The sequence below is a fragment of the Hibiscus syriacus genome, unplaced genomic scaffold (assembly GCF_006381635.1).
Source record: "Hibiscus syriacus cultivar Baekdansim isolate YM2019G1 unplaced genomic scaffold, ASM638163v2 tig00110503_pilon, whole genome shotgun sequence".
Lineage (NCBI taxonomy): Eukaryota > Viridiplantae > Streptophyta > Magnoliopsida > Malvales > Malvaceae > Hibiscus > Hibiscus syriacus.
Window position 1 is genome coordinate 3,515,501 of NW_024062764.1, and position 24,013 is coordinate 3,539,513.

At 32.2% G+C, this 24,013-nt stretch overlaps 1 protein-coding gene across 1 annotated transcript in view; it reads right to left on the bottom strand.

The window, feature by feature from the left end:
- Nucleotides 1-24,013, bottom strand: part of LOC120129706 (speckle-type POZ protein-like) — a 62,854-nt gene that overhangs the window by 37,873 nt on the left and 968 nt on the right. Inside the window, exon 2 of the mRNA XM_039147147.1 lies at nucleotides 12,708-12,809. Coding sequence (XP_039003078.1) covers nucleotides 12,708-12,809 — 102 coding nt within the window. The remainder of the gene's footprint in view (nucleotides 1-12,707; nucleotides 12,810-24,013) is intronic.

The window sequence follows — 24,013 nt, forward strand, 5'->3', positions numbered from 1 at the left end:
CCATACCTTGTTAGATTAACTTGACAACATCTTTAATTCTTTAACTCTAATACATTCATCATCACATACCCTTGTCAGTCAGCAACAGTTCTTCTAATCATATACACTCTTATTCATACACGTTATGATTCCCCTGTTTCAAATTCATAATCTCTGGCTTTATACATCTTATATGCTTGTCACTAATACATTTATTCTTGAACTCTTCTACCAATTCTTACTGCATCATTTGATCTTTTAACGCTCTTATGGTGACACTTGTTAACCATATTCTATCTTATCCACTAAATAACAAAACGACTACATATCACATTTCCAATTCAAAACAATGAAAACATTCTATCATTATTCATATATGATTTCAAATTTCTAAAATCAACCTTTAATCTTATAAGACACTTTCTGAGGTTTCTGCTCTTCATCCTGCCTGGCCATGGCAGGTGAATTGCTATCTCCATCAGATTTGTCGGCTATCGGTTCACTTCGACAATTTTTATAATAAATTTCTACTATATCATACAAATCTTATTCTATTAACAAGACAACATACTCCTTACTCTATCATATCAGAAATTTTCACTTTGAGTTGGTATGTACACATTTTTAAACCTCATTTGACTTCGGTTTAAGCCTAAAATCGGCTAAACCTTAGCTCTGATATCATTGAATGTAACACTCTCAACCCGTACCTGACTCGAATACGAGTCCGATGTGTCACATTGACTTCTCAAAACATTTACTTTTACAAAATACCCAAGATTCAGTTTGATATTTCTAATAAAACCCTTTACTTTTTGTGATATAAAACATATGGTTTTACAAAACTGATCAGAGCGTATCTAATACAAAGCTTTTAACTACATGCCAACTAGATTCTATAAAACAAAATACATATTATTCATTTAGGTTCTGATCTGACCTTCGGTAAGAAGAAACTAACCTGTCTTGCTCCTCTTAGCTTCTCTTTCTGCTTTCCTGAACATACGTGTGAAACACTCACACACTAAGTCATAGACTTAGTGTGACATAAAATACATATGTAAATTATCAAATGCATGTACATATCATGTAATACAATGTCATACTTGTATACATACTTTTTCATATAACAATTACATACACACATGCATGTCATCATTTATATTTTCTCATACGCTTATATGATTATCGTTTTTATTTCTTATCTCTAGTTCATATGATCCCTTATTTTCATATTCTATATCTTATAACATGTTCTTACATCATCATATGAGTCATTGATATTCATTCATATATATATATATATATATACATTAACATACATTCATGTATAACATATAACAAATGCCATAACCCATAACACACATTCTTTCCTGTAACATATACACACATTCACATATATCATCATATAAAACATGTAACACATTTCTCATTACAACTCACATTTTATTTTTATCTTTTTGGTTAGCCATGCACACTACTAAGATCTTAAGGTATGTGAGTATATAGAGGTTGTGCACTATGTTGTCACCACAGCTCGTATAATTCCCACTAGGGGCGTATAGAATTTGTCCCGAAGTACCACTTAGATGTCCCGAAGGATCACATATAACACATATGTCCTAAAGGGACCCTATGTCCCAAAGAACCGTATAGACCCTCGACTCTTGGCATGCCAACTATACCTATAGCTCTCATAACACTTGACATGGGCATTATCTATTACCTGATTAAACATTCACATATTCATATCACATAGTTCTTTCACATAGCTCTTTTCACATTATTCATCCTTTTCACACATGGTCACATCACATAGTTCTTTATCTCAATTCATAGAGTTCACATATACCTTTTTCTCATATGCATATAACATATTATTTCTTATCTTTTAACTTATATTACATATGTATGTAATCTTATGACTTATTATCAATATCTCATAGATCACTATCATACAACACATATCTCATAACATGTAATGCAACGAAGCATATTCACCTAGATCACAAACATAGAGAAGCAATTACATCTTAACATATGCATAAACTCGAATTTCTATAAATATCATATCACTACATACTTACATCTGGGTACTCATATTACCTAATATCATAATTAGACTTCTCGCAAGTCATAATTCCTTAACATAACTACACTTCATATCATGTACTCACCTGATCACCAATAACACTACCAAGCTCTTTCTCTTTCTGTCGTATCTTACTCTGACGACCTATCCAAACTTTGCTTTCGATCGATGTCTACACAATCATGTATTAATACTTATCAGTATCCAATTTATATACTATAATCTATCAATTCTTAGACTGAAACAAAAGATTTATTCTATTTCCCATTAAAGTGCATCGGTACATTCTACAGTGTATCGATGCATCCCTTAACAGGTGCATCGATACACTACCCATGCATCGATACACAATTTACATTCGATGTTTCCATTTTAATCGATGTATTGATGCACTCCCTATGCATCGATGCACTCCCTATGCATCAATGCACTCATTGCATTCGATGTTTATTTCGTTGACAGTGCATCGATACCCATTGAATGTGATCGATGCACACAACCCAGAAATTACATTTTAGCATGAAAATCACTTCATTCTAACTCAATTATGCCATACTTCAACCCCTTTCATATCCTAAACTCAAACACACATACTTAAGCCCATTTGTACTCTTTATCACATCTTAAATCTCCAAATCCTATCCTCTACATAGGCTTCAAGAATCATACTCAAATTTCATCATGTTCTGAATCCAATTTTAACTTTTCATATCTCTTAAATAAACTACTAACAATTCAAATTCTTCATTACAACTTTAAAAACCTCTTTATATCAAAAGTTCATTTCTAAACCCATAATAGAATTTCTCTTCTTATTCTCTTTACTTGATGATTTAAGTTCATATAAGCTTTCCTTAAGCTTATATAACACTCAAATAATCAAAACCCACTTATTAATCAAAGAATTCAACACTAAAATCAAACTTACCTTTTAAACTTGAGCTATGGGAAGGAGAAGAAGAGAGTAAGAAGAAGGATTCCATAATTCTCTCAAACCAACGTGTTTAACCCTTATTTAAAGGTGAAAAAAATATCCTTTACGCATAAAAGACCAAAATACCCATTTAATTCATCCATTTATGCTATTTAATCCATCCTTAAAATTTCCTAACTTAAGTCCTTGAACTTTTAATTGATTTCAAAATTGAGCACAAAACTTTCAAAATTCTCATTTTAGCCACTAGCCATGATTTTGGGATATTACAAATCTCCCCTCCTTTAAAAAAATTCGTCCCTGAATCTTCACAACATGCACAATAAGAACATATCTTCGTAATTTTGATAAATAACTTCACTTATACAGAATCTAATGTTTAACCATCTTTTATACTTGTATTTTCCTTCCTTAAATCCCTCTTTTCGACATACAAATATTTATCTCATTGTCTTCATAAAATTTATCTAATCAAAATACACAACCATATTAAGATCCATATCATAATTGATTAAAACATATACTTTACTTAATCAACTAATCTTTCACATCATCTGACATAACATCTTTACTTCTAATCATACTCATAATCCATGCCTCAATATAATCTTTATCATATCTGATTTTCTAAACTCTATTATTTTCATAATCACGATCTCCTTATAACATAACTAACTTGTATCTTCCATCCGTATTCACATATTCTTTTTATTTCCCTTATATTTATCCTTGATCATCAATCTTTATAACATTTTCATAACTCTGATAGTCAACACTCTTTGCACAAATCTTATTCTTTGTAAAATCCTTGTTCGAATCAAAATACATAACCATTTATAAATTCTACGCCATACCTTGTTAGCTTAACTTGACATCATCTTTAATCCTTTAACTCTAATACATTCATCATCACATACCCTTGTCAGTCAGCAACAGTTCTTCTAATCATATACACTCTTATTCATACACGTTATGATTCCCCTGTTTCAAATTCATAATCTCTAGATTTATACATCTTATACGCTTTTCACTAATACATTTATTCTTGAACTCTTCTACCAATTCTCACTGCATCATTTGATCTTTTAACGCTCTTATGGTGACACTTGTTCACCATATTCTATCTTATCCACTAAATAACAAAATGACTCCATATCACCTTTCATATTCAAAACAGTGAAAACTTTCTATCATTATTCAGATATGATTTCAACTTTCTGAAATCAACCTTTAATATTATAAGACACTTTCTGAGGTTTCTGCTCTTCATCCTGCCTGGCCAGGGCAGGTCAATTGCTATCACCATCAAATTTGTCGACTATCGATTCACTTCGACAATTTCTATAATCAATTTCTACTGTATCATACAAATCTTGTTCTATTAGCAAAACAACATACTCCTTACTCAATCAGATCATAAATTTTCACTTTTAGTTGGCATGTACACATTTTTAAACCTCATTTGACTTCGGTTCAAACCTAGAATTGGCTAAATCTTAGCTCTGATACCATTAAATGTAACACTCACAACCCGTACCTAACTCGGATACGAGTCTGAGGTGTCACATTGACTTTTCAAAACATTTACTTTTACAAAATACCCAAGATTCAGTTTGATATTTTTAATAAAACCCTTTACTTTCTATGATATAAAACATATGGTTTTACAAAACTGATCAGAGCATATCTAATACAAATATTTTAACTACATGCCATTTAGATTCTATATAACAAAATACATGTTATTCATTTAGGTTCTGATCTGACCTTCGGTAAGGAGAAACTAACCTGTCTTGCTCCTCTTAGCTTATCTTCCTGTTTTCCTGAACCTATGTGTGAAACACTCACATGCTAAGTAATAGACTTAGTGAGACATCTAAATACATATGTAAATTATCAAATGCATGTACATATCATGTAATACAACATCATACTTGTATACATACTTTTTCATGTAACAATTACATACACACATGCATGTCATCATTTATATTTTCTTATATGCTTATATATTTATACTTTCTATCTCTTATCTCTTGTTCATATGATCTCTTCTTTTCATATTCTATATATTATAACATGTTCTTACATCATCATATGAGTCATTGATATTCATTCATATATATACATTAACAGATATTCATATACATCACATAACAAATGCCATAACCCATAACACACATTCTTTCCTGTAACATATACACACATTCACATATCTCATCATATAAAACATGTAACACATTTCTCATTACAACTCAGATTTTATTGTTATCTTTTTGGTTAGCCCATGTACACTACTGAGAACTTAAGGTATGTGAGTACATAGAGGTTGTGCATTATGTTATCACCACAGCTCGTATAATCCCAACTAGGGGAACGTAGAATTTGTCCCAAAGGACAACTTAGATGTCCAGAAGGACCACATATAACACATATATCCCGAAGAACCACTATGTCCCAAAGGACCACTATATCCCGAAGGACCACGTAAACCCTCGACTCTTGGCATGCCAACTATACCTATAGCTCTCATAACACATGACATGGGCATTATCTTTTACCTGATTACATATTTACATATTCATATCACATAGTTCTTTCACACAGCTCTTTATCACATTTCATATGATCATATAATCACGTAGTTTACTTTCACGTAGCATTTTTCCATGAAATTCACATTATTCATTCTTTTCACACATGGTCACATCACATAGTTCTTTATCCCATTTCATATAGTTCACATATACCTTTTTCTCATATGCATATAACATATTATTTCTTATCTTTTAACTTATATTACATATGCATGTAATCTTATGACTTATTATCAATATCTCATAGATCACTATCATACAACACATATCTCATAACATGTAATGCAACAAGGCATATTCACCTAGATCAAAAACATAGAGAAGTAATTACATCTAAACATATGCATAGACTCTAATTTCTTTGAACATCATATCACTACATACTTACATTTAGGTACTCATATTACCTAATATCATAATTAGACTTCTCGCTAGTCATAATTTCTTAACATGACTACACTTCATATCAGGTACTCACCTGATCACCAATAGCACTACCAAGCTCTTTCTCTTTCTTGCGTATCTTACTCTGACGACCTATCTAAACTTTGCTTTCGATCGATGTCTACACAATCATGTATTAATACTTATCAGTATCCAATTGATATACTATAATCTATCAATTCTTAGACTGAAAAAAAGATTTATTCCATTTCCCAATTAAGTGCATAGGTACATTCTACATTGTATCGATGCATCCCTTAACAGGTGCATCGATGCACTACCCATGCATAGATACACAATTTACATTCGATGTTTCCATTTTAATGGATGTATCGATGCACTCATTGCATTCGATGTTTATTTCATTGAGAGTGCATCGGTACCCATTGAATGTGTATCGATGCACACAGCCCAGAAATTACATTTTAGCACGAAAATCACTTCATTCTAACTCAATTATGCCATACTTCAACCCCTTTCATATCCTAAACTCAAACACACATACTTAAGCTCATTTGTACTCATTATCACATCTTAAATCTTCAAATCCTATCCTCTACATAGGCTTCAAGAATCATACTCAAATTTCATCATGTTCTGAATCTAATTTTAACTTTTCATATCTCTTAAATAAACTACTAACAAGACAAATTCTTCATTACAACTTTAAAAACCTCTTTATATCAAAAGTTCATTTCTAAACCCATAATAGAATTTCTCTTCTTATTCTCTTTACTTGATGATTTAAGTTCATATAAGCTTTCCTTAAGCTTATATAACACTCAAATAATCAAAACCCACTTATTAGTCAAAGAATTCAAAACTAAAATCAAACTTACCTTTTAAACTTGAGCTATGGGAAGGAGAAGAAGAGAGTAAGAAGAAGGATTCCAGAATTCTCTCAAACCCACGTGTCTAACCCTTATTTAAAGGTGAAAAGATATCCTTTAAGCATAAAAGACCAAAATACCCATTTAATTCATCCATTTATGCTATTTAATCCATCCTTAAAATTTCCTTACTCAAGTCCTTGAACTTTTAACTGATTTCTAAATTGAGCACAATACTTTCAAAATTCTCATTTTAGCCACTAGCCCTGATTTTGGGATATTACAAATCTCCCCTCCTTTAAAAAAATTCATCCCTGAATCTTCAAGACATGCACAATAAGAACATATCTTCGTAACTTTGATAAATAACTTCACTTATACAGAATCTAATGTTTAACCAACTTTTATACTTGTATTATCCTTCCTTAAATCCCTCTTTTCGACATACAAATATTTATCTCATTGTCTTCATAATATTTATCTGATCAAAATACACAACCATATTAAGATCCATATCATAATTGATTAAAACAAATACTTTACTTAATCAACTAATCTTTCACATTATCTGACATACCGTCTTTACTTCTAATCATACTCATAATACATGCCTCAATATAATATTTGTCATATCTGATTTTCTAAACTCTATCCTTTTCATAATCACGATCTCCTTATAACATAACTAACTTGTATCTTCCATCTGTATTCACATATTCTTTTTGTTTCCCTCATATTTATCCTTGATAATCAATCTTTATAACATTTTCATAACTCTGATAGTCAACACTCTTTGCACAAATCTTATTCTTTCTAAAATCCTTGTTCGAATCAAAATACATAACCATTTACAAATTCTATGCCATACCTTGTTAGCTTAACTTGACATCATCTTTAATCCTTTAACTCTAATACATTCATCTTCACTTACCCTTGTTAGTCAGCAACAGTTCTTCTAATCATATACACTCTTATTCATACACGTTATGATTCCCCTGTTTCAAATTCATAATCTCTAGATTTATACATCTTATACGCTTGTCACTAATACATTTATTCTTGAACTCTTCTACCAATTCTCATTGCATCATTTGATCTTTTAACGCTCTTATGGTGACACTTGTTCACCATATTCTATCTTATCCACTAAATAACAAAATGACTCCATGTCACCTTTCAGATTCAAAACAGTGAAAATTTTCTATCATTATTCAGATATGATTTCAACTTTCTGAAATCAATATTTAATCTTATAAGACACTTTTGAGGTTTTCGCTCTTCATCCTGTCTGGCCAAAGCAGGTGAATTGCTATCACCATCAGATTTGTCGGTTATAGATTCGCTTTGACAATTTCTATAATCAATTTCTAATATATCATACAAATCTTATTCTATTAGCAAGACATCATACTCTTTACTATATCAGATCAGAAATTTTCACTTTGAGTTGGCATGTACATATTTTTAAACCTCATTTGACTTTGGTTTAAGCCTAGAATCGATTAAACCTTAGCTCTGATACCATTAAATGTAACACCCCCAACCTGTACCCGACCCGGATATGAGTATGAGGTGTCACATTGACTTCTCAAAACATTTACTTTTACAAAATACCCAAGATTTAGTTTGATATTTCTAATAAAACCCTTTACTTTCTATGATATAAAACATATGGTTTTACAAAACTGATTAGAGCGTATCTAATACAAATCTTTTAACTACATGCCAACTAGATTCTATATAACAAAATACATGTTATTCATTTAGGTTCTGATCTGACTTTCGGTATGGAGAAACTAACATGTCTTGCTCCTCTTATCTTCTCTTCCTGCTTTCATGAACCTACGTATGAAACACTCACATGCTAAGTCATAGACTTAGTGAGACATATAAATACATATGTAAATTATCAAATGCATGTACATATCATGTAATACAATGTCATACTTGTGTACATACTTTTTCATGTAACAATTACATACACACATGCATATCATCATTTATATTTTCTCATACTCTTATATGATTATCCTTTCTATCTCTTATTTCTTATTCATATGATCTCTTATTTTCAAATTCTATATCTTATAACATGTTCTTACATCATCATATGAGTCATTGATATTCATTCATATATATACATTAACATATATTCATGTACATCACATAACAAATGCCATAACCCATAACACACATTCTTTCCTGTAACATATACACACATTCACATATATCATCACATAAAACATGTAACACATTTCTCATTACAACTCACATTTTATTGTTATCTTTTTGGTTAGCCCATGCACACTACTGAGAACTTAAGGTATGTGAGTACATAGAGGTTGTGCACTATGTTGTCACCACAGCTCGTATAATTCCCACTAGGGGCGCATAGAATTTGTCCCGAAGGACCACATATAACACATATGTCCCAAAGGACCACTAAGTCCCGAAGGACCACTATATCCCGAAGGACCGCGTAGACCCTCGACTCTTGGCATGCCAACTATACCTATAGCTCTCATAACACATGACATGGGCATTATCTTTTACCTCATTACACATTCATATATTCATATCACATAGTTCTTTCACATAGCTCTTTATCACATTTCATATGATCACATAGTCACATAGTGTACTTTCACGTAGCTTTTTCCATGAAATTCACATTATTCATCCTTTTCACACATGGTCACATCACATAGTTCTTTATCCCATTTTATATAGTTCACATATACATTTTTCTCATATGAATATAACATATTATTTCTTATATTTTATCTTATATTACATGTGCATGTAATCTTATGACTTATTATTAATATCTCATAGATCACTATCATACATCACATATCTCATAACATGTAATGCAACAAGGCATATTCACCTAGATCACAAACATAGAGAAGTAAATACATCTAAACATATGCATAGACTCGAATTTCTCTGAACATCATATCACTACCTGCTTACATCTGGGTACTCAGATTACCTAATATCAGAATTAGACTTCTCGCAAATCATAATTCCTTAACATGGGTATTAATTCCTATTAATTACTCTTATTAGGCTCACGCTGAAAGGAATCATTGTTGTAGAAGACTCTAACTAGGTTGGGGTAATATTTTGGTTCTACACCAAGGAATTCAATCCAACCCCAAGATGTAAATGTGGATTTAAAACTGAAATCATATTTATCAACGAACAAGAAACCCATGTCAATGAAACGTTCGGGATGAATCTTCCTTACTTTAAAACTCCTCTGCCATCTTTCTTTCTCCTCATCAGATCTAAGGTTCAGAGTTTCGAATGACCTGATTTGCTTAAAAGAAGCGATTGTTTGAGAATGAGGTTGTGGTTGAGAAGAGCTTTGAGAAAGACCGCGCCTCTGACGCTGACGTTTTGGAGTCATTTTTGGTGTGGATGCTGTTACATTGGAACACAAACACATTAAGGAAAAAAGATTCCAATCTGGAAATCAATCAAACCCTAATTTATGGCAAAATATCGATAAATTTACATAAATATCTGATTGTAATTGTTATGAACGCTGGTATTCGTCGGAGTCGAAGAGTTCTCTTCTGCCTTTAAGTTTAGGGTTTTTCGATTTGGAGTTTGTATCGATTCTAATTTAAAATATAACTAATGAAGGAAAAAACACGCGTAATTTAAAAAAATGTCGACACAAATTTATAAAGTGTCGATACATTATGATAACATGTTTTCTAATTAAACTGATACATTTATACCGGTTATATTGAAAAATTACATATTATATTATAATTATGGGTTTCTATGTTTTTGGGATCGATATTTTTTATAAATGTATAGACACTTTATACGTGCACCTCTTTTGGGCATTCATTCTGGACAAAAAGTATCGACACAAATTTAAAAAGTGTCGATACATTATGTTGACCTGTTTTCTAATTAAACCAGTCTATTTATATCGTTTACATTGCAAAATTACCTATTACATTATAATTATAGGTTTCGATGTTTTTGGGATACATACTTTTTATAAATGTATTGACACTTTATGCGTGCACCTAGTTTGGCATTCATTCTGAACAAAATGTATCGACACCAATTTTAAAAGTGTCGATACATTATGTATACCTATTCTCTAATAAAACATGTATATTTACACCAGTTACATTGCAAATTTACCTATTACATTGTAATTATCGGTTTCAATGTTATTGGGATCGATACTTTTAATAAATGTATCGACATTTTATGCGTGCACCTCGTTTGCATTCATTCTGGACAAAATCTATCGACACAAATTTCAAAAGTGTCGATACATTATTTTGATATGTTTTCTAATTAAACTGGTATATATATACCAGTTACATTGTAAAATTACCTATTATATTATAATTATGAGTTTCGATATTTTTGGGATCTATACTTTTTATAAATGTATCTACACTTTATGCGTGCACCTAGTTTGGGCATTCATTATGGAAAAAAAGTATCGAAACAAATTTCAAAAGTGTCGATACATTATGTAGACCTATTCTCTCATAAAACTGGTATATTTATACCGGTTACATTGAAAAATTACCTATTACATTATAATTATTGGCTTCGATGTTTTTGGGATCGATACTTTTTATAAATGTATCGACACACTTTTTTGGAAACTTTATGTTTGTGAACCATACTAGACAAAATGTTGGAAACAAATCTTTGTGTTTATTAATTTTATCATTAAAAAAGTCTATTTTTACCACCTACATTGTAAATTTCCTTATTACTTTAAAGTTATTGAATTTTTAGTTATTGTATATACCTAAATATGGAATGACCATTCAGTCCCGCACATGATGACAATTATGTTAGTGACATTTGGAATAATGCAGACAATGACCTCCATATATCGTAAGTATCAACATGACTCATACTGTGTATAAGAAACATGTACAACAACCTATTGCTAACTTTTCTCATCTCATACATAATTACATTCACATACAAAATTATAAATCGTATACAAAATTATAAATCTTATACAAAATTAACCCTACATTTACATCATCGCTTCCTTTTGTTATTCTTGTGTCTCATGGCAGCTTTTGTCATCTCATCTCTTAGTTTATTTTCTTTGTGGCTTACGAGATCGTTTAATATTCACATATGATCCCATTGTCCAACAACCTATATTCAAATTGTCAGTACGTTAAGTATTGTAAACCACAACATTCAATCTACGACTTTTAACAATTTAACCACAAACTAATTTTTAATTCCATTTACAAAATCACCAGTTGCCCCTCTAGAACCGATCGATTTCATCTGCATCATCACATAAATGCCGCAATCATATCTGTTACAAAATTTGAATACCACACATGTCAATTATAAAACCAGCATAAATTAAGTTTTCTATTTATGATAACATCTCATACTCATTCAATTGCTCATTCATCTTATGCTCCACAAATTTGAAATTTTTCAAGGGGACCTTTCCTAGAAAGCCACATGCTTCTACCCAAATGCATTTCTTATTATAACTATTTAATATTTTCATCTACATTAAAAAAATATCATGATCCAAACAAATTATGCTTTATAATTTACATAATTTCCTTTCATACATACCAATATCTTAGCATCATTCACTCTCTGTTTAGCTGCTTCAGATGTAAACAGACTATCATATATCGTTGCAACACGTTCTACCATATCAAACACCAACAGATACTAATGTGAATTATGGTAGTTTATTATGATCAGGATCTGTAACAAATTTCACACCCAATTTGACAAAATTCAACATTATATATCCGAAAACATCATTTGCAATTCCTATGGTGTCTTACCTTCTCGCAGCCGACGAATTTCACATAGTTATCCAATATGGCACCCCAAAAGCTCGCAATACCCTCAACAGTTACTTTGTTGTTGGCCTCCAACGCCTGTTGCTGCAATTACGCGACAATCATTATTAATTTATCGTTTATAACACTACTTTTAAACATTTATTAATTTAACTCATCGCTAAGTGGTATGAAAGGTAGTCAATCCTCCCGATTGACTTTTTCGAATCGTAGCATAATATTCAGCAGAGAAAATCAATAACCTAAAAAATTAATTACACAATCAAAACATATTCAATAGGTTTTAACATTTTTTACTTTCTACTTACCACACCGCCAACCCATTCCGTAGGCTTCAACGTTGCAACGTCTGATACACTAGCATATTGATTTCTCCTTGCGATTACAGAATATCTGTATGAATCATTAGGATTAATATCTTGTCATAAAATATTTAAATATCACTCACAAAGCAATATATTTCACTTACGACGATTCTAACCCACTATTCCATAAATAATCACACATTGCAGCTTCGAGCTCACCAATTCCGCTTGAAATTTTTGCTTTTTCAACCTACAATTTTGCATACAATTTTTTGTCACAACAGCATGATAAAAATCAAATCAAGTTTTCTTTTATTCAACTTACCTTCTGCTTCTTCTTCTGGGGTGCAGGACATTCCGAATCCAAATATGCATCTATAACACTCTCCGGTGTATATATCACATCGACATCCTTCCTCCTCATTTCCTCCATCTTTTATTCTTCCTCCATTTTTTCTTATTCATATTTTTTAGTTCATCGTATTTTTGCTCTACATAGCTCTTCATCTCTTTTATTTCACCCTTCATTTTTTCCCCTTCATCCAAGTTTTTCTCAACCACTCCATTTACCCCCCGTAAGTTCACTCATCAATTCTACAACCTCCTTGATCACTCCATCAATTTTTCCACCCGTCACCATCTTAAGTTCACCCCTCAATACCTCAACTTCTTTAACCACTCCATATATTTTTCCTCTCACTCCCCCCTTATGCCTCTCAAGTGTCTCTTCGAATCTTGATTGTCTTTGCACATTATCAAAAAGGAATTTTTTTATATCAGCCAATTCAGCATCAAAATGTCGAATTTACTTTGTTTTCCCTCACCGTCATCCCTCTGACCGTCATCCCCCTATAACCATCTCTTATTCCTTCTCTTTTGCCTCCTCTACCTCCTTGCAAATAACCTTCAAAATTAAATTACAATATTAAGACATTGATTATATTCTTAATATTATTTAATTACATTTATTACCCTTTCTTACTTCCTCAGTCTATCAAACTTTAACTTCGCCATCACTCTAACCACCTATTTCTTCCCCCATGCACGGATGCGTGCCAACTTGGTTCTTTCATAAGCCGACACACCATCACAGCCCGACCAAAAATTGAACAGTGCAACATGCATTTATAATAAAATTTATCATTTTATATAATAACTATACTATCATTTTATATAAAAAAACAAAAATGTTCTTCAACTCATTTACCTCTAAGATTGCTATGCACCCTTTGAGGTATCTCTGGTTGTCCTTTTGAAAGGCGATTATTGATTCAATCAATCTCGAATGGATATATTCAACTCAATTGAATTCACCCTTCAAGCCTTCATCGCAAATGAGCTTCATATTGTCCTTATTCGTTGACGTATCACCCGTTAGACAAAGAAATATCCCGACAAAGTACAATAGAACTTGGGCCTTCAGGTCATCCCCCCGTAAGATCCACTTTTGATAACCTCTTCAACTTCATCATATGTAACTTTTTGCTTCAAACCATATTTGGAGGCAAGTGCTTTCCAGTTCTTACTCTTACAGACTTCTACAACACTCTTGCCTTCATTTTGTACCCCCAAGACGGCTGCAGCACATGGGACCCCCAGAGGAAATGAATAATCACCATATTTAGCAATACATTGTTGGACATCAAATTGCTTCATCAAGGATTGACACAATTCCCTCTGAATAGATCGATCCCTTATTCCTATCAACGATCCAAACCCCATTTCTTCCAGCATATTCAATTGATCATTCTCCTTAAGTTGTTCAATTAATGAATTCACTCTTTTTATGCTACACCTTGTCGACACTTCCTACATTTTTTAACAATATATAATGTTATTATTCTTATATATCTTGTATCAACGTATTTACATATTTAATGAATACCTTATTCTCATGTGTTTTCCTTCATTCTTTGTATTCTTCATTATCCATCTTTGACTGTGCGATGTAAGGTTCCTTCTCAGTATCACTCATCGAATTCCATTTCTCCAACACATCATTTTTCACCTAATATTAAGCATAAACGTTTCTTAATCAATACATTAACGCTAAATAATAATCAATGTTAATTTCAATTTACATACAGAACTGATGTGTTTGCCAGCTTCCTTCATCCTTTGACATTCGGTCATACTGTCAATATTTAAAATTTGTAATCAATTTAAAGTTCTTAAATACTTTAACAATTTCAACAATAATAACAAAAAGGCATTGATACTTACTAGAAGTACATATATCCCCCCTTTGGTTGCTTTCGACTCTCGGCCTCAATTTCAAAGTCATCTTCGCCGCCAATAATTCCAAGATCATTTGACTTCATTTTTCCCTCATATATCAGTTTACGCAAATCAAATCAAATACTGGTTACATACACTTTATTCAATATACGAATATCGATAACTACTCTTGTAGTAAAACAGTTTCTTTCAAAAGAATTTGAATGGCCACTACAACAAGTGTCGGCACATTAATACAACCTACAATATCATTTTCTACCTATAATATTATAAACAAGTATCTATATTTATTTTCTACCTATAATATTATATAATCGGTCACAAATCCTTCTTGGCTTCGATTCAAAATCCCTAAACCAAACCTAAAAACCCTAATCCCTATTTCCTTCAAACGAATGGAAACACTCAATACTCCAAGTATCGACACATTTATACTACCCATAATATCATTTTCTACCTATAATATTTAATAAAAGTATCTATATTTATATTTTACCTAGAATATCACTTTCTACCTGTAATCGATCTCAAATGTTTCTTCACTTAGAAAACCCCAAATAACACATAAACATCCTATTTTCGATTACTGTAATAATAAAAAAAACTAGGGTTTCAACAACGTACTTTTCGATTTGACTGCAGCAACAAACAAACAAACTTCGCATTAGAAACGCCTTCTGAAATGCAGCAACAATTACGTTTCGATTTCAAATACTCGTCTGTTTCTATCTATTTTCAGAGAAAATTTAGTTATGCATATTTTCACCGGATATGTTATTTATATTTAATCGATACAATAACCCAAGTGTCGATACTTTTATATCAGATGTCGATACTTTCGATATGATATTTACCTATTTCTTTTAAAGTGTCGATAATTTATTATGCGTACTTATTAAAGTATTGACACTTTCAACATATCCGATAGCGCTTTACCGGTTTTGTCATATTTTTATCTGTTATATTGTTATGGATCGATACATTTTTATAAAGTATCGACACTTTATAGGCGCTATTATTGCTTCTCTTTTAAATTCCAAAAGTGTCGATACTTATATTAATGTATCGACACTTTCAACATATCCGATAGCGTTTTACCGATTTTGTTGTTTCGAGACCGATTTTGTCATATTTTTACCTGTTATATTATTATGGATCGATACATTTTTATAAATTATCGACACTTTATAGGCATTATTACTGCTTGTCTTTTAAATTTCATAAGTGTCGATATTTATACTAAAGTATCGACACTTTCAACATATCCAGTAGCTCTTTACCGGTTTTGTCATTTTGAGACATATTTTATCATATTTTTACTTGTTATATTGTTATGGATCGATACATTTTTATAAAGTATCGACACTTTATAGACGCTATTACTGCTTCTCTTTTAAATTCCAAAAGTGTCGATATTTATATTAAAGTATCGACACTTTGAACATGTCAGGTAGCGCTTTACCGGTTTGGTCATTTTGAGACCGGTTTTGTCATATTTTTACCTGTTATATTGCTATGGATCGATACATTTTTTATTTGTATCGACACAAATCGACAAGCTAAGTTTGCCGATTGCCAATTTTTTTTAATATTTCTTCATGATTTCCACCTACAACATTATTATTACTCAACATTTTTGGTAGCGTTAAACCAATTTTGTTAAATATCTTTTAATGTATCCGGTCACGCCATATATTAGTCGTATATTAGTCCGCCTTTCCTGAGACAACCCCTTACTAATCCATACAACCTATTCTCAAAAACATACTTTGAATTTTAAATATTACATTTATTTTCAAATGAATTTAAATTCATACCATCACGGGTCTTAAAGAGACAAGGAAGATAAATAACAATAATAATACAAATAAAGAAAATTAAAAAATGATAATAACGGCAGTGCAGGTACCTAGGAAGATTGATGACAAGTAACGAGCAATTCATATTGCATTCGCATGCACCATAGAATAAGGGCAAATATTTAAGAAAATAGCTTCTTTTGACGTCAAAGAGAAAATCACCAGAAAGAAGCTTGTTACTCCAAATCTCTTAAACCTGCCAATTCGAGCATTTTCTAATTTCATAATCATACTTAAGATATTCTATATTTATACTATTTTTGACAAGTCCATAATTTGCGATATATAGATTTTGATATACTAGCATATTGCATAACAAGTTGTCACTATTGTATATACCATATATAGGCAACACACTTGCAATACACTCAGAATCCGGCCCTTAAACGACAGCCAACCAGAAAATTAAAAAGATAGCACAAGAAGCGCAAGAAAACATTATCAAGTTCATAATGTGCAGCAATACACTTAAACCACAGTAACTATTACTGTCATAACCATTTTTTTTTATAAAACTATTAAATATTATTTTAAAAAACGATTATGACTTAAATTTTGGAAAATTGGGTGATTTTGGATTGATTGAAATAAAATGGAAAAGGGAGTCGCCATCGACCTTTGGGTTAGGTAGGTCGAATACCTAAAAACGTCTTTTAAAACAATTTTAAAAAAAATCATTTTTTAAGACAAAATTTGGTCTGCGTTACCAAAGATTCATTTAAATGGATTCGGGAGTCGGTTACGTGTGGGGAAGGGTAAACACCCCACAATGCCCAAAATAGGTACTGTGTCGCTTACACATCGTCGTAAATGGTGGAAATTACAAATCGAATATAAAGTTAAAATATGATATGTTTATCGAAAATTGATTAATTTGCTTCGAATTAAATAATTAAAGAAAATTATTTAATTCGAAAAGAAATCTCGAAATTAGCAATCCTCCATTGGGAAAGCTAACTCGTCTATTTCTTATCACTAAAAGAATGTTTCCTCAATCGATAAAATACAGGTCAAATATAAAATGAATATTGACAGTACAAAAAAATAAAATACATAACTTGTATTGATCAATATAAAATAAAAATGAATTAACAATTAACAAACTAGAATTGATTTATTTCAAGTTCCATTTAGTTTGAACGTCGTATTAGATTGTACCACTTCGATCAAGTGATACTTTCTACGCCCGTTCTACAAATTCGTGTTCTTGAAACTATTCAGATAACATTAACAGTTAAAGAAATGGAAATAAATATAAATAAAATACAAAATAAAACATACACCATAAATAAAGTTAAACATATTTATTTACATATGATATAAATAAATACATAACATAAAAAGATGTAGATACGATTGACATAAATACAAATAAATATTACAATCACCAAATATAATAATCAAAAAATAAATAATAAAATTACAAGGACTAACATGGTAAATAAAAAACATAGTAAAAATCAGAAATATTAAACATTACAGACACTAAAAATAAAAATAACCCAAAATGAAGTTTAGGACTAAAATGCAATAAAACATAAACATGAAGGCCGAATAATAATTAAACCTAAATATAACAATGACTAAAATAAAATACGTAAAATGTCATGACCAGATTCGAATGTTAAAAAAACACAATAAACTAAAACAATGACTAAAATGAAATAATTACAAATATGAGCTCAAAACAAAGTATTTACCCAAAACACACTAGTGAACAAATAGGGATCAAAATGAAAAGTGAACAAATATTAAGTCCAAAATGAAATAAACATAAATCATTAACTGATGACCAAAATGAAAACTACACAAAATTAACAGCTAAATATCTAAATATTTAAACAGATATAATACATGACTAAAATGAAATAAATAGAAACGTAAAGATAATAAGCAAAACTGCCAAAACAGTGATCTAAATAAAAGTAATAAATATTAATGGACTAATTCGAAACAAACAAATAATATAGCAAATGACCATAATAAAATAAAACAAAACATGCAGGATGAATTGAAATAAATTAACAAATAGTCAACCTAGTGATCAAAATAAAATGCGGCAAAAATAAGGAGGAACTAAAGGATGTTTACCCATAATTTAATGCTCCAAACGTTACTTGGGCTAAATACAAGGACCCATACAGTGATTTAACCTTAACTTAGTGACCAAAATAATATGTGTTTCCTAAATTTAGAGGACATATGTGTAATTAATCCACGAATGTGGTGACTAAAGTGCAAAACACGTTAATGTATGATGACATTTTGTGGGATTTACCCAAAATTAAAAGAAGAACAACTTTTTCCTTTCCCTATTTTTCAATCTGTTCGATGGTTTTAAAACTCCAACCTTTTGTCTATTTTCCTTCACTCTGCGCAACACAGCAGCCGGCTCCAACAAGCTGGAACCCACATCACTTCGGCCACCCTATTTGGGTGGCTATTCCACTCCGATCGGCCACTAATCCTCCTCTCCGATGACCTTGTTACTCCGACGAGTACGCCGACTTCAAGGTAAATCAAGCTCCCTAGTCTCTCTTTGATTCCAACAGTTTTTTTTGATTGATGCTAAAAATATTCCTTTTTGTTGATAAAAATTGCTCTTGTTTTTACTGATGAAAATCGGGTCCCCCCTTTATATTGCTTTTTCTGGTTGGGTTATATACCCATTACAAATTATAAAACATAAAAAATTAAATTTGTTGATTTCTCCTGATGCATTTGGTGGTGCCATGCTTTGGAGGAGAGGCCGACCTTGCTGCTGTCGTGGAGGTATGGGCACGGGTATGGCGACTGGCAGCAGGGCATGGTGAGCGTGCTGGAGCAGGCGGTTGGGTGGTGGCTTGAACCGGGTCACTTGTTGGGTCTACAAAATAGTGTAATATATGTTAATATAATAATAATAATTAATAATAATAATATAATAATAATTATTATTATAATAATTATTATTATAATAATATGTTTTTGAGACCCAGACAAAAACGGGTGTCTACAGCTGCCCCTCTTTGCACATTCTTGTGTTAACAAGAATAGGGCAAAGACGAAAAAGACAACCAGTTTTTGTCTGGTTCTCTTTTTTTTGGTTTTAAAACGTGAAGTGTTTGTGTTGGGGGACGCCACGGCTCATACGTGATGAAGAGGTCTGGTCGTCTAAGGGTGACACAACTCCTACGTGATGAGGAGATCTGGTTGAGGGATGACACTGCTCATACGTGATGAAGAGTTCTTGGCCATCTTTAGGAATGATGATAACTTGGTTCCTACGCGATGAGGATGACTGGTTATCTATGGGTGACACGACTCCTACGTAATGAGAAGGTCTGGTCGGGGAATGGCACGGCTCATATGCGATGAAGAGTTCTTGCCATCTTTAAGAAGGGCGATAACACGGTTCCTACGTGATGAGGACGACTGGTTATCTAGGGTGACACGGCTCCTACGTGATGAGGAGGTCTGGTCAGGGGATGACACGGCTCATACGTGATGAAGAGTTCTGGCCATCTTTAGGAAGGGCGATAACACGGTTCCTACGTGATGAGGATGGCTGGTTATCTATGGTTGATGTGGTTCCTACGCGATGAGGAGTTCTGGTCAGGAGATGACACGACTCATACGTGATGAAGAGTTCTGGCCATCTTTAGGGATACTGGTTTCAAGAGAAACCGATTCAAAGTAAGTTTCAAGAGAAACTGACTCAAAGATAATGTGTTTTAAAAGCAATTTCCTCGGAAGAGACAAAAACTCGTTTCAAGGGAAACGATCTCAAAGATGTGTGTTTTGTTTCAAGGGAAACAGACTCAAAGATGGTAAATTTTGTTTCTAAAGAAACAAACTCAAAGATTTTTTTCAAAAGAAACTGTATTAAGAGATAAAACCTTGTTTCTAGAGAAACAAACTCAAAGATGATCTTGTTTTAAGAGAAAATGTTTCAAGAGACAAAATTCGTTTCAAGGGAAACGACTCAAAGATTTCTCAAGAGAAACTGTCTCAAGAGAGACAAAAACTTTGTTTTAAGAGAAAAAGAATCAAAGATTGTCGATTTTGTTTATAGGGAAATAATCTCAAAGGTGTTTGTTTGTTTACAGGGAAACAATTTCAGGATTTGTGTTTAAAAGGGAAACTGTCTCACACGAGACGAATCAACTTTGAAAATATCAAGTGATATTAATTTTGTTTCAAGTACAACAACTTTGAAATTTGTATTCTGAGGGAAAATGTCTCAAGTGAGACGAAATTTGTTTTGAAATAAACAACAATCTCAAGTGAGATTAATTTTGTTTCAAGTGAAGCAAATTCAAAATTTGTTTCTCAAAGAAAAAAATGTCCCAAGCGAGACGAAATTTGTTTTAAAAGAAACAACAATCTCAAATGAGATTAATTTTATTTCAAGTGAAGCAAATTCAAAATTTGTATCAAAGGAAAAAATGTCTCAAGCGAGATGAAGTTTGTTTTTTTTTTTTGAGATATAACAATCTCAAGTGAGATTAATTTTGTTTCAAGTGAAACAAATTCAAAATTTGTATCTCAAAGGAAAAATGTCTCAAGCGAGACGAAATTTGTTTTGAAATAAATTGTCTTAAGTGAGACAAAATTTGTTTTTCAAGACTGTCTCAAGCGAGACAAAATTTTGTTTCAAGAAAACAACATCAAAGGATACTGATAGTCTGTTTGTTCCTGCTGTTGAAGGAGATGTCTTAATTATTGACTTCAGGAAGTCATGTCATTGTTCTTTCAGGCTGAATACATTTGGTCATTTCTGAGCTTTGATTTCCTGAGAGATCAAAATGATGTATTTATGAATGCCTAATCTTTGATGTTATGATGAATGTCAAGATGAAATTTATTTGAATTTTATTGAATTTATCCTCAAGTGAGGAGGAAAATGTCTTTAATGCACATGATGATAAATGTTTGATGCAAAGATGCAAACTCATGTAACATGTATGTATGTGTTGATGTATGTATGTTGATCTGTGAGAGGAATAGTTGCGTGAGCAGTCTTCATTCTATCCCTGACTCAGTTTGTCTTCATTTCCACCAAGGTGTACTCTTGCAAACCTTGACCTGAGACAATTTGTTTCCTTGCCCCAGCAAATTTTGACCCAAAAATTGACTTTTCTTGCCCAGCTTCGATTCTGAGCTTCGGAGATATATTCATTGAATTCCAAGATATACTTCCAGAGAACTTATCTTGTTTGAAAATGTTTTTCTTCTTTTAAAAACAACTTGACGAAGAAAGAATATGTGGTTTTTTCATTGTCAAATGAACTAAAATAATGCCCCTTCTTCGGCCTCACAATTGGAGCAAATCACAAAATATGAATTCATTGAATATCAAAAATCAACTACTCTTTTAAGCTTTAATAGCTGCAAATCTTTGACAAATATCAAGATCGAAATGTTGTCTTAGAGGTTGGCAACCTAAATTCTAGGGTTTGTTTCCTCTATTTGGTCATCGAGATGATCGTGGCATGCTCCTCTTTCTTGGTTTGACATTTTAATCGGAGGCGAACAAAATGACGCAACTAGCATAGTCACTTGCTAAACTCTTTAGAACACTTTTGTTTCAGTTCTCTGAAATCTTCCATTTGTTCAGGCTTCGTAGGTTCACCTAGTCAAGGTAGTGCAAAAATATCGGTCTAAAAATGAGATTTCTGAGTGTTCGTGTGAGTTCGACTATAACAGGTGTTCCTCAACTCCCTTAGTCCATATTCACCGAAACTCCTTATATTAGTGAATTTGATTTAATTTGCCATTGTTTGGCTAGCTGAATTCAGCTTTATTGTATATATATTTTATAATTGCCTTTATCAAGCTAGCTGAAGGATTCATGTCGTCACAAAGTCTTCGACTTGACAACCACAGTGGAGCATACACCGGATTGCCAAATACCCGATCAATGTCATGGTTTGAATGTACTCTATTCATAAAGCCAGGGCTTTCGAGTTTCCTCTATTACCAATTGCTTTAGCAGAATAGCTCAGCTTTATTGTATACATATATATGTTTTTTTTGTTTGGTTACGGATTCCATTTCTTAAGCTCGCTGAGGAAAACCTGTTATAGTCCTGGTGTTTGTTGAAGGTAAGAAAATCTCATCGTTAGAGTTCAATTTCCAAGCAACTGACCTAAACTGGATTCATCTACGTGACCATTCCATCTGAGAAGATTATGATCATCATTGAACGTCATAAACAGAAATAATAACCAATTAGTTTTATAATCTCATGTGCTAGTTGCCCCATTTTATCCGCTCCTAACACATACCTGAATGCCAAACCCTTTGATTGACTCTTTATGTGAATAGAAAACTAGCTCGGTCCCTGCAAGAAAATGGTATGTACTCTGGTGTACCTCTGGATTAGGATCAAGGGGTCATTGTTTTGCAGGGTTCAATCTTGTCATTTATCAAAGATTTACAACCTCAGTTATTAAAAAAACTTTTAATTAAAATGATATTTAAAATTGAAATTTGCTCATTGTTCATTTCCTAAGAATGAAGCATTTTATTGAAAATGTTCACACGTCAAGCGACGTACAAACATTCACACATAAAAAAGAAAAACAAGATCAAACAAGATGACATGCATGAGAATGTAACAAAATCTCAATGATGGATGCCCGGCCGAATTTCGATCAGAATGCCCCATCACACCTTGAACGTTAATGCCCCTAAATCGATCAGATCTTGGACCTTGCGCTTCAATGTCCTACAATTCTCCGTGGTGTGCCCTGAGCTCCCAATGTGATAGCTGCATATGGCGTTAATATCATGGCCTTTAGGATATGGGGTCTCTCTTGGTTTGGATTGAACTGGAGTCACAAGGTTCCTCTCAACTAGCATTGGGAGCAATTCCTCATATGTTATTGGGATTGGATTGATG